The following is a 12,132-nucleotide window of genomic DNA, read 5'->3' on the forward strand; positions in this document are numbered from 1 at the left end:
TGCAGCGCGCGTTTACACTTACCCTCCCTGCCACACAGCACCTGGAGCCTAAATAGACGATCATGGAGGAACCTCAGAGTCTTCGGTCTTTATTCTCATCGGCAAAGGATGACAAGACATCCTTGGAATCCCGCGGAGATACCAATACAGAAACTTATCGTGACCTAGTCAATGCGACGATCACCAAATTCAAAGAATGCCAGCGACAAGTCGGTATCGTGTCGCTGTTCAGTTCCAACGAATCACTTGATGATCTGTCCACCGGAGATATCCAGTATATATTCTCCCCAGTCCACCGAGCACTGTCCCTGGGCTAACCTTTGAGCAGATACATGACCCTCGAATATCACCTTGCTGAACTGACCCAACGCGCCGCCACATCGGATCGCGAAGCCGTTCTACGCCAAGCTTTGGAGCAATATGAGAAATTTCTTACACGCCTAGATGAATACGAACTGCTATCAGGTGGGGACAAGAGACTCTTTGTGCAATATATGGCCAATCCGACAACATTCACTCTAGCACCTACCAGTGATGCGGCTGCCAGACGAGACATTAAAGTGAGACGTTTCAGGGAAGAAAAGGAGCTGAAGCAAAAGCTGGAGGTAGGCATATCAATTTCATTGGAGAACGTTTCTTGCTTGGCTAACAAATACGCAGTATCTATCCCGCAACGAAGCAAGCTTACAAAGCGACGATGACGATACGCGGAGACTTTATCTGGCCGAACTTCTACTTTATACCCACCAGACATTCCAAGCACTGGACCTTTTGATGCAGGAGCTAGAGATGCTCTCGATGATGCGGAACGCACCGCCGCCTATTCAAGCACCGCCCGATGACCCGAGACAACGGAGTAGCCTAGGAGGAGCCAATTACTCAGACCGCGTGGACCCGTCCTTGTCGCAATTGCTGAACGGCGGACGAAATGGCCCGATCCTCAACAGCAGGGGAAAGCCAATGCAACCATTCACGTTGTTGGACCGTCGCCAACAACTCCAACAAGGAGTCTTCCGTTCAGGCCATAACCTTCCAACTATGACAATCGATGAGTACCTCGACGAGGAGAAGCGGAGAGGCAATGTTGTTCAAGGTGGAGAGCAATCTGGTATCATTGCGGAAATCGACCCGGATGATCACGACGCGGTGGATAAGGAAACTATGAAGGCCCGGAATTGGGATGAATATGTCGAAGCCAATCCCAAGGGATCGGGTAACACCCTGAACCGAGGCTAGGTGAAAGCTTGGGTCAACTATTTCAGTTGGATTGATAGACGCTCCAGGCCATTTAGAATATAATACCTATGCATGATCCATACAATCTGGAAGATAATGACCAAATATGCTACAAGGGCTATGTCATAAATCTGTGCCTATTCAATTGTAGTTAAGACAGTATGCCAGGGTGTTGCCAAGAGGTAAAAAAAGAGATCGGAGGTCTCGTTCATGTCGTTGCATTTTTTTCACAGGGTATATGCAGATAGCCTAGTCTATAGGTCTATCTAATTTTGTTTTTGTTTTTGTTTTTATTTCCCCTTGCTCAAGAGGAAACATTGTCCTTGACAAGCTTCTGGCGTTGGATTTCCTCGAGGATCGCCCCGGCGCCGTCGGCCACCAGGGCATTGGCCACAGTGATACCAAAAGCCTCCGCGCTCTCTGGTGAATTGACATCACCATCCAATTCCACCTGGGCACATTGTTGGCCATCGACACTGACTACTACAGAGCGCATACGGAGTTTCTTCGATCCGTCAGAGCCCTGAACCCACTCGGATTCAACTCCGAGTGGAGCACTGCAGCCTCCCTCGAGGGTCCGCAGGAGATTGCGCTCTGCCAGGCAAGCAAATGTAGTCTCCTGGTGGCCAATCTGACGCAGCATCTCAAGCAGTGCCGTGTCATTCTTACGGACTTCGATGCCAAGAGCTCCTTGCCCAACGGCGTAGAGCATGCCATTCTTCGAGTCGAGATATTGTGTAATGCGGTCCTCCAGGTCTAGACGCAGCAGGCCGGCGGCGGCAATGATAATACAGCTGTAGGGGCTGTCTTCGGCATCCAGCTTGGCCAACCGGGTACCGATATTTCCACGAATGCTTTCTACCTTGAGTTGAGGGTATTTGCGAGCCAATTGGGCTGTTCGGCGAATTGAGGAAGTTCCGACCACGGAGCCTGCGGGGATCTCGTCCAAGCTCTTGAAAGACAGTCCTTGTTTCACGACAAGTACGTCACGGTTATCTTCGCGGGGCATCATCGGGGCCAAGGTGCAGGTATCGGGGAGGAGGGTGGGGACATCTGCGCGCATAGTAAAACATCATGTGAGCTATTTGGGTTTGACCCCGCCACTTGAGATAAGAAACAGATCTCCTACCTTTCAGGGAGTGAACGATCAAGTCGACCTGGCCAGCAATCATCAACTCCTCCAGCTCTTCTGTCCAGAGATTCTTCGAAGCGAAATCCTTCAGGGCAATAGTGGTGTTGAGGTCGCCGGCGGTCTCCTTGGAGAAGATCTTGAATTCATAGTTGGGGTGTGAATTCTTCAGCGCGGCGCATACCAATTCAGTCTGTTCGAGGGCAAGTTTGGACTTGCGGGTGCCAATGGTGAAGGAGGTCTTGGAGGTGGGGGCAGCCATGGTGAGCGGGGGAGGCGAAGGGGAAGTGGAAGTACGATCACACGAGTTGCCGGCAGGGAGAGAAGGAAAGAGGAACCGAGGGAAGACACGATCTCCGGTAAAGCCGATCACGGGACTCCGTATGGCAGTTACACTACGGTAAGGTACCTGTAACTTATAGAAATCAATTACAATCAACAATCACACAAGAATAGGAAGAATTCTTATTACGTTTAAGGCATTAAGTATTAGACATGCGTGTAGAGTGTGCCTGTGCCCCGACCCCTCACCTTAATTCCTTCACTTACAGTATCCCGCTGATCTGCAAGCTAACGTACTTGTTACAGTAGGGTAAGGTAAGGTTGCCACTAACCTCGGCTTCGGGACGTGGAGATTACAAGACATGCGACGCTCCTCTTATCGCTTGCTCCCCCGGAATTGCCTCCATCATCTCCGGGGTTCCAGAACTTCTCCTCACTGTTTCCCCATCTTCCCATCTCCCCATCTCCCCATCTCCCCCGCCCCCTGATCATCTCTCACCTTTCATTATACCTGTTCGATACACCTTACTTCTTCCATACTCCCCCACTCTCTTCCATTATACTCACTGGACTCTATTGCCGCCTTCTTGCTACTACCTGAATCCCTCGGCACAAAACAAGATGGGATCCAGTGGTAGAACAATCAAACTTCCCCTCGTTCCCTTGGCCAAGGGCTCTGTTCTTCTCCCTGGAGTGACTCTTCGCATCCCGGTCTCCAATCGACCAGACTTGACCAATCTATTATCGTCTCTGGTCGATCGTCCTTCGAAGCGCGATGGCAGTTCCATCACCTTCGGATGTATTCCGCTCAGCTCACCGTTCCTGAGTCGTGATGGCCAACAGCTGCTTGAAGGTGATGAATCTGATGAGGTTCGAAGGGATGATTACGATTCGATTGATGCCGGCCAGGCGCGCAAAGACGACCTCTTTCGCTACGGTACCATGGGCAAGGTGATCGGGGTTCAGCGCCGCGCTTACGCCGAGCCTTTCCTTCTGGTCCAGGGCTCTCAACGGTTTACTGTCAAGAAGATCCTTAAGGATCGACCATTCTTTGAGGCAGAGGTCGTTCTTCACGACGAGAGCAGTAAGTTTTCCGAGCGTCGCATGTGAACTCAAGTTTCCCGAGCTAACATTTTATCCGCTAATAGCTTCGTCTATTCACGGGGACTCAGAAGCCGCTGAGCTCTTCCAGCAGCTCCGACAACTATCTCGCGAACTTCTCACCCTTCTGCGCCTCTCCTCTCTATTGTCATCTGCCTCGACCCGCCTATCGCCGCTTGTTGCCCGAAAGTTTGAGCTGTACATATCGAAGACGGAGATTGGACAAGCTGGAAAGTTGGCCGATTTCATGGCAGATGTATCTGATGGCAGCTTTGAAGAAAAGTTGCGAATCTTGTCTTCGTTCGATGTAAAGGAGCGACTGGAGCGGGTAGTTGAGATTCTGACCCGCCAGGCGCAACACATCAAGAGCAGTGTTAAGGTCACCTCTATTACAACGACGTCATTCCCTCCCAACTCAGAAATGAACCAAATCGATCCCCGCGAGCGTGAACTGCTAGCAAGACGGGCGATGGCCGGCCTCTCGGGCTTGAACCCACCTGGTACTGCGGGTGCCCGTGGCGGTGGCGACAACGAGGAGAAGGAGCCAAATGAAGTTGATGAGCTGCAGCAACGTATTAAAGATGCCGAACTTAGCCCTGAAGCCCAGAAGGTGGCCGACAAGGAGCTGAAGCGCTTGCGCAAGATGAACCCAGCCAACGCGGAATACGGCGTTTGCCGTACGTACCTTGAAAACCTGGCAGAAATCCCCTGGACCAAGGTGACTGCGGATCAACTAGGCCCTGATACACTGAAAAATGCACGACAGCAGCTGGACGATGATCACTACGGACTGGAGAGGATCAAGAAGCGACTCTTGGAGTACCTCGCTGTCCTGCGCCTGAAGCAGTCCACCAATGAGGACGTCGAGCGTCAGATCCAGGGTCTCTCCAGCGAATTGGATGCATCTTCAGCTGGGGATCTTGAGAAAGATGTTCCACTGCTCTCGGAAGCTGACAGGGTCGCATTGGAGGCCCGATTGGAGGTGCTCAAGTCTAAGCGTATGACTGATAAGTCACCAATTCTACTACTCGTTGGTCCTCCCGGAACTGGCAAGACCAGCCTGGCGAGATCGGTGGCCGCTTCGCTTGGTCGTAAGTTCCATCGGATTTCACTTGGTGGTGTCCGCGATGAGGCAGAAATTCGCGGCCACCGACGGACTTATGTTGCCGCCATGCCTGGTCTGGTCGTCAATGGCTTGAAGAAGGTCGGTGTCGCCAACCCAGTCTTCTTGCTTGACGAGATTGACAAGGTTGGAGGCGCTAACTTCCAAGGTGATCCATCTGCGGCCATGCTTGAGGTTCTGGATCCTGAGCAAAATAACTCTTTCACTGACCACTATATCAACATTCCGATTGATCTCAGTAAGATCCTATTCATTGCTACTGCAAACTCACTGGAGACCATCCCCGCGCCATTGCTGGATCGCATGGAAACCATCTCACTTTCTGGATATACTACTGTGGAGAAACGACACATTGCCAAGCGGCACCTGATTCCCAAGCAGATCCGTTCCAATGGTCTGTCTCAGGGACAGGTCGATCTTTCTGACGAAGTCATTGACAAGACCATCACCTCTTACACCCGCGAATCTGGCGTGCGTAACCTGGAGCGTGAGATTGGATCTATCTGCCGTCACAAGGCTGTTCAATTTGCCGATGCTGGCGATGCCGATCGTCTGTCTGAATACAACCCTGTTGTCACAGTCGAAGATCTAGAAGATATCTTGGGAATTGAAAGATTCGAGGAGGAGATCGCTGAAAAGACTGGCCGACCTGGAGTGGTCACTGGCCTGGTTGCTTATTCCACAGGCGGGCAGGGCAGTATTTTGTTCATCGAGGTCGCTGACATGCCCGGCAATGGCCGAGTCCAGCTCACTGGAAAGCTCGGTGATGTCCTTAAGGAGTCTGTCGAGGTTGCCCTCACCTGGGTCAAAGCCCATTCGTTCGAGCTGGGACTTACCCATGACCCCAATGAGGATGTTATGAAGAACCGCAGCCTACACGTTCACTGCCCATCTGGCGCCATCCCGAAGGATGGCCCTTCGGCTGGTCTAGCACACACCGTCGCACTGATCTCTCTCTTCACCAACAAGGCCGTTCCACCTCAGATCGCTATGACCGGCGAGGTTTCTCTACGGGGCCGGGTCATGCCCGTCGGTGGAATTAAGGAGAAACTTATCGGCGCTCATCGTGCAGGTGTAAAGACTGTGCTACTGCCACATCCTAACCGCAAGGACGTCAAGGATGTCCCCAAGGAGGTGACCGACGGTCTGGAGATTATCTATGTCCAGTAAGTCATGTTGAGAACCCCCAATGTTTTACTATTTTCTAACTCCCATTCGCAGGCATATCTGGGAAGCACTCCGCCAAATCTGGCCGGACGCTCACTGGCCTGGCCAGCACCACATGAACTTCGTCGAGAGCCGACTGTAGCAGCCGCCAAGAAATCTTCGGATTTGTTTTCATCTGTCTTTTTTCCCCATCCTTTTCACCTCTTCTTATTCTTTATCATTACCTGACTGCCCCCAAGCCACTCTCAACTCCAGCTTTTTTGCATAGCGTGATTTTGGCCGCACTGGCTCCTGCGTTTGTAATCAATTTTTGTTTCTTTTCATGCCATGCAGTTATGCTAGTCAAGATCTCCTTTGTCCATATCATTGAATATCGCAAATAACATTATTAGAACTTGACACTCTGATCCAAAGAGCAGACCATACACTGTCTATAGCGACTATCCTGGCGTCTCCAGGGCTCTGTAATGAAAAACTGGTAGTTTAACAAGTCAGCAGTAGCTACTAGTAGCTACTAATTAACCCTGAAAGGCCTCACTCGCAAAGGACCATACTACTAGTAGTATTAGGCCTCTGGAATTGCCTGTTACCTACTTCTGTAAGCTTTCGGGTCTATATGCACGCTGAGATGACTTCTACCCACGGGCCAGATACTGTATAAGACATCCAGATTTCTATTATCTGATATTCAACAATATAATACAAAGGCCCAATAGCAAGATGGAAGGAGTAAAACACACTAACACCGATATTCCAGGGAAAAGCCCTTTCTCCCCGATCATGGTGTCTTCTTCATCCACGATGGAGCAGGGACGTTGCTGCCCTTGGCCATCTCCTTATGCGCGAAGTTAAGACCCAAGGCCTTCCAGGTTGGTCGCCACGTTTCCTTATCCGCATTTAACTCCTTAGCCTGTTCCTTGAACGCCTTCCGCAATTCTTCATTCGGCTTCTCGGCCCCGTTGGGCTTCTGGACGTTGTCCTTGCGCACCTTTTGCTGGTGTTTCTCGGTAGCGTCCCAGGAATCCTTCTCCCAGCTGCAGATCGCGGAAATGCATTAGTAACGAGACGACAACATAAATGGAGCGAAAATTCCGCCACACCCAAGTTGAAAATGTGGAAGGGTGTTGTTACGTACCGGGTGAAGTCTGTCGGCTCCTCGGGCCAGATGAAGGGCTCGCGCAGTTCGACGGTCATGCGCTTGATGGATTGCGGTCGTCGCCATGCACCAAAGTTCCGTTGGTCGCGGTCAATACGGGTGATAGGTTGTTGCTCAATGTAACTGCGGACGCTGACGACGCCCACGCCGTACACACGCTCGAGGTAGTCGCGGAGATCGAGCTTGTTGAAGTTGAGCGGGACGCGGAATTGGGCATAACGCGGAGAGAGGAAAGGAGTTCGGACGAGGGCGATTGTGAATTCGGGACTGTGTGAAAAAGCGGATTAGCATACTTTTTCATATCCATGTCGTGGTGCCGAAGATCTGTGAAAGACTCCTCGTGTATCATGTCTCTGCCGCCAGAGGATAGAAATTTGACCAGTGGGCGTTCTGCGATGGTGACTTACAGGAAGACCTGCTTCCGCTGGTTCAGGGGCAGGAAGCCGCTTGACCCCAGCTTGGGTATGCCAATTGCCTTGCGTACCATTGTGGATTGGATGGTTGTTGAAGTGTCGGAGCGACTTGCCGCAGGCGATCTTTTGCTGCGCTGAGGCGGAACTGCGTGGGTGGCCGCACCGCCCGCCGTAGAGCAAACATACACTCCAACTAAGCATCAAGCCAGGCGTATTCACCTGAGTAGACAAATTATCGATTTATGGTGAATACGGAAAGTCAAAAATCGCGTGTCAATACGAAAAGGCAGCGGTATCCATACTATACATAATTGTACATATGATCCAAGGGTTTTCCTATGGGTATCTACCAGTACCAGGCCAACCGTCACTGTAGTACGGAGTAGATGTAACTAGGATACTAGCATAATATGTTCTTTAATTTTCAGAGATGCAAATGCCTAATTTACAGAAAAATTCATAACTCATGGTCATTATTGCATATCCCGTCGCTTTTCTATTGCCTCGATGACCCCGAGACCTGCAATCCCTCCAAGCGCTTGGAACTTTCCTCCACCTCGGCACTGACTTGATCTGACTGTGCATCCTCGGCACTCACTTCGACTTCTGAGCCCGATTGTTCCTCTTCATCCTCATCTTCATCTTCATCCGAACCACCTTCGGAATCTTCGCCATCACCATTGGCGCCAACGTCCTGCATATACTTCTCAAGTTCACGGGCCATCTTTCGCGAGAAGCCAGAGGCCTCAACCTCTACATCCAGGCGCTTGCCAGGATTCTTGATGAATTTCTTTCTTGCGTCTTTGAAGAATGGTCCTGGAACATCGCTCTCGAAGTGGAACTTCCGCTTGAAATAGCGCTTGATGCAGTTGACGTCGCGGTCAAAGTACATTTCGGCATTAGCATGGTCAATCGAAACCATCTGCGGGAAATCGATAATAACCGGTTCTAGTCGCATATTTTCTTCCGTGGCCGGTTCCGAGTCATCAAGTGTCTTGCCTTCGGCGTTGGGGATCGGAATCTCCTTGATCAGGATGTTGAACTCATTAAAGTCACCGTGAATCAAACCAAAGCGCGCCAGTTCCAGAATGATTTCCATCAATTCTGAGTATAATGATGCTGGGTTGGGCACTTCGGCAATTTGACGGAGGGGAAAGGCGTCGATCAAACTCATGATAATAGTGTGGCGATTCTGGGCAATAGGCTCGGGCACTGAGAATCCGTTCTCCCGAAGTGCTTTCATGAAGGCAAACTCCTTCATCGCGGCCAGCCGCGACATATACATCCAGGACGAGGCGTTGCGGTGTCGAAGGTAGTCTCGGTTGGTCTTCACGGTTCGGAACGAGATACGACCGAGACGGTGGATCTTGAGAATTCGCTGCGATCCGCTCTCGTGTGCGACGACGACGATATCCGATTCCTTTCCAACACCAATTTGGTTTCCAACGGAGTACACCACCTTCTGCTTTTGATGCGCGTTTAGAGCCAAGTAGTCGAGTCCTCCGTATGTGAGTCGATAGCCATCATCTGTCAACAGGAAGGAATATTAGCAATTTATTATTGAGGGCGTTGGCTAGCGAAGGAAAGTGTGATTGTACATTTCGCATTTTTCACCTTGGCGATCAGGTTCGTTTTGGCCAGGTTCGAGATGGAGCGATGCACGCCACTGCCGCCCCGAAGGCCAGACAGTTGAGTGATCAAAGGGGTCGGTACAACCTCGTGGTTCCGGCTTCCGGCTTCGACCTATTGCACAAGAAGCGTGTTAGTTGTGAAGATGACAGAGCAGGGGGGCGCGGGCATGGCGGGGTGGAGGGGGCGATAAGTACTCCTTGAAGGACGCGGAAATCCTCAGAGGTGAGGTAACGAATCATCTTTGCGTCGAGTTTCATGTTGGGCGGTTATGAGGCTGATCTCAGCCTCGAAACTCAGTATAAAAATCGAAACAAATGCGCCGGTCGGGACTTTGGATCATCAACCTTGATGGACGCGATGGGATGGGATGCGGAGACCAAAAAAAAAGATAAGCTCGTAGCCCTAAGCCCTATTTCCCTTTCGGGCGACCATTGGGGACCTTGATTGAGCCTCACGGAAATGCCGATCCTAAGTATACTCATGGCATTACAGTGACCGAGCACCTTTGCTTCACAATTCATCACGTATCCAGATCGCCGTGTCTCCGAAGACTCCCCGCCCACACGTCACCAAGCCCAACCAGAAAGGCATCGAAGCGTTGCAGCATATACTTGACGATGCCAAATATCGACACAGTCATCTATCCCACAAATTATACGAAGCAGAGACCATGCTTCCAGCTCAAGTTAGAAAGAACTACGACTTCATTCGAAAAGATCCCAAATGGTACATGCGAAAGGAGCTAGTGACAGACTGCGCGGGTCGAGATGGATGTTGCAGCCGTGGTTACGGTTGTTGTGCACGGCGCGCTACAAAATCTTACGAAAAGGGCGCAGGTCATTCATTGCACGGTCGAATGCTTGCGTTGTGTTGACTTTCGAGGCTTCAGACCATCTCCTGAGGAAAAGAAAGAAATACTCAGCGGAATGACCATGCTCTTAAGATGCGACATTGCGACTCATTTTCTGAAAATGGTGAACGCATATTTCTCAAGGCCATAGGTTACTGCTGACACGCAGCATGGCCCGTCGGGATAAGCCCTAAAGCCTCGAGTGATGCACTAGCCATCTTGGCATCCAGACCCTGAATTTCTACTTGCGGCAACAAGTCCGTTACATTTGATGAACCTCGACCGGAGAATAGATCAAAGTGGGTTGATGCTAAGGCCGGTGCCGAAGAGCCCCGCATCAACACGAGGAATGCATACGGCACGGCCACTTCGACAGGGTACTCTCAAACATGTCCTCTGAACACTGGACCCTGATGCACGATGCTAGCTATTGTCTCACATAGAGGCCAATCCGAAGCTCTGCCAAGGTGTGATTCTCCAGCATATCTGCAGGTATCTGCAGGTGGTGGAGTATGCAAAGGAAGCCTGATCTAGGACACGCGATCTGGATCTCTCCCGAACTTGAAGCCCCGAAGATATAAAAACCCTCCGGACTCGGAGGTTTATTCTGGGCCCGGCTACTCGCAAACAAGTATGTTGTCAAACCTGTTCTTCACAATTCTTTTTGGCCTGGCGGCTGGCCAGGAAGAAGGTAAGTTTGATATCCGAGCATTTCTGGACTTCAAATTAACATGGAAAAAGCAACCACTAGTGAGCAATGGCTCATTACCCTCAATACATCGATTTTCTGGCCCACGGCCACTAATTACTATTATGGACCTACTACCGGTCCGAAAGCATCTGCAGTCTCCTGCAACGCTGAATGGGTCGAATACGCTGGTCGGTCTGAGGGCCTCCGGTCTCTAGGCCCAACTGCCACAAGCATCTCCCTCGGTTCCTACGGTACAAGCGAGGGCGCCTGTCGCACCTTTGTATCCCCAGAGGCGTGGTCGGATACCCATACGGGTCCTCTCACCACCCTTTGTGATGGTATTCCGCGTGCCCTAGGCCCTCGTGAAACAGCCACTCAATATTACCCCGGAACCGGTCCCTGCATAACTGGATATACAACCTACACTAATACGGAGACGCTTTATCGAGAGCCATCCCCGGTTCCAGATTGCGCTCTCGAAACCAGTGATTGTATCCCGATCTGGCAAACATATTCTAGCTTGTCAAGCTCCTGGGAAGACTCGATCATTACTTCTATGCCTGGCGATACTAATAGTCCTATTCGCCCTGCGGACTGCCCCCAGACCAATCGCGAGTACCCAGAAGCGAACCCTTGCTCAAACTGTCACTTCCTGCCAGATAGCGCGACCCTATTCTACTGGCCCATTTCTACAGCCGATGGCGATCTCTGTCTGCAGAACGGAACGACCGTACCCGCATCAGGACTGAGCACAGCTGTAGTTAATGGCGCCACTTTCACCTCGCCCTCAATCTACGTTTCCTTTACATCCATCTACGCCTGGAGTAACCGGCGAGGCCATGCTGGATTTCAATGCGGTGTCGACCACAGTGACGTTGTCATCTCGGTCAATCCAGAGACCGTCTCATCAGTACGCAATCATCGGAATGCCAAATACCCGACTATTGGAACAGCCTATCCATTCAATTTTGCCGAGTTCACGGCACAAGAAGTTGGGAATTATACACAATCCTTAATCCCATGGCCACAGTTCCGCGGTGGCCAGCAGTGCCCGTTGGGGGATAGCAACACCTGCAGTATGATACGTGACGATTATAGTCCTTGGCTGCTGCTCCCGGAGGAGATCCGCGGAGTAGACCCCGGCTGGACAGTTTGTGATAACGATTGGTATATTCCGCCCGTGACGATGGTTGCACTCGATCGCGAGACGATCACAGTCACATCGACACCTGAACCAACCGCCGAGTTATTTGCGGCGGCTGTGGCCAAGAATGCATTGGCAGCGTCAACACCGCAAGCCACCACAAGGGGATGGTAGCTTTCAAGTTGAAAACTACAACGAAGGTGGAGGT

The 12,132-nt window shown here is 51.2% G+C and overlaps 6 protein-coding genes across 6 annotated transcripts; 3 read left to right on the forward strand and 3 right to left on the reverse strand.

The window, feature by feature from the left end:
• Window positions 1-62: 62 nt before the first annotated feature.
• On the forward strand, window positions 63-1,236 carry N7509_002806 (IGBP1/TAP42 family protein; the record flags this gene model as incomplete). Its single annotated transcript, XM_056627443.1, has 3 exons — window positions 63-274; window positions 329-605; window positions 661-1,236. The coding sequence occupies 3 exons, from the start codon at window positions 63-65 to the stop codon at window positions 1,234-1,236; spliced, it is 1,065 nt and encodes a 354-aa protein (XP_056493238.1).
• Window positions 1,237-1,540: 304 nt separating this feature from the next.
• On the reverse strand, window positions 1,541-2,627 carry N7509_002807 (Porphobilinogen deaminase; the record flags this gene model as incomplete). The annotated part of the gene is made up of 2 exons (XM_056627444.1): window positions 1,541-2,289; window positions 2,366-2,627. 2 exons carry the CDS (start codon window positions 2,625-2,627, stop codon window positions 1,541-1,543), a joined length of 1,011 nt encoding a protein of 336 aa, XP_056493239.1.
• Window positions 2,628-3,268: 641 nt separating this feature from the next.
• Window positions 3,269-6,180, forward strand: N7509_002808 (putative LON domain serine protease; the record flags this gene model as incomplete). Its single annotated transcript, XM_056627445.1, has 3 exons — window positions 3,269-3,731; window positions 3,796-6,037; window positions 6,093-6,180. 3 exons carry the CDS (start codon window positions 3,269-3,271, stop codon window positions 6,178-6,180), a joined length of 2,793 nt encoding a protein of 930 aa, XP_056493240.1.
• Window positions 6,181-6,816: 636 nt separating this feature from the next.
• Window positions 6,817-7,681, reverse strand: N7509_002809 (mitochondrial 54S ribosomal protein uL23m; the record flags this gene model as incomplete). Its single annotated transcript, XM_056627446.1, has 3 exons — window positions 6,817-7,072; window positions 7,174-7,461; window positions 7,602-7,681. 3 exons carry the CDS (start codon window positions 7,679-7,681, stop codon window positions 6,817-6,819), a joined length of 624 nt encoding a protein of 207 aa, XP_056493241.1.
• A 422-nt stretch (window positions 7,682-8,103) lies between these two features.
• Window positions 8,104-9,496, reverse strand: N7509_002810 (protein kinase RIO2; the record flags this gene model as incomplete). The annotated part of the gene is made up of 3 exons (XM_056627447.1): window positions 8,104-9,134; window positions 9,206-9,350; window positions 9,434-9,496. 3 exons carry the CDS (start codon window positions 9,494-9,496, stop codon window positions 8,104-8,106), a joined length of 1,239 nt encoding a protein of 412 aa, XP_056493242.1.
• A 1,324-nt stretch (window positions 9,497-10,820) lies between these two features.
• On the forward strand, window positions 10,821-12,098 carry N7509_002811 (uncharacterized protein; the record flags this gene model as incomplete). The annotated part of the gene is made up of 1 exon (XM_056627448.1): window positions 10,821-12,098. One exon carries the CDS (start codon window positions 10,821-10,823, stop codon window positions 12,096-12,098), a length of 1,278 nt encoding a protein of 425 aa, XP_056493243.1.
• Between the last annotated feature and the right edge of the window lie 34 nt (window positions 12,099-12,132).

The sequence above is a fragment of the Penicillium cosmopolitanum genome, assembly GCF_028827165.1.
Source record: "Penicillium cosmopolitanum strain IBT 29677 chromosome Unknown utg000004l:1.0-4361866.0:1.0-4365735.0, whole genome shotgun sequence".
Classification (NCBI taxonomy): domain Eukaryota; kingdom Fungi; phylum Ascomycota; class Eurotiomycetes; order Eurotiales; family Aspergillaceae; genus Penicillium; species Penicillium cosmopolitanum.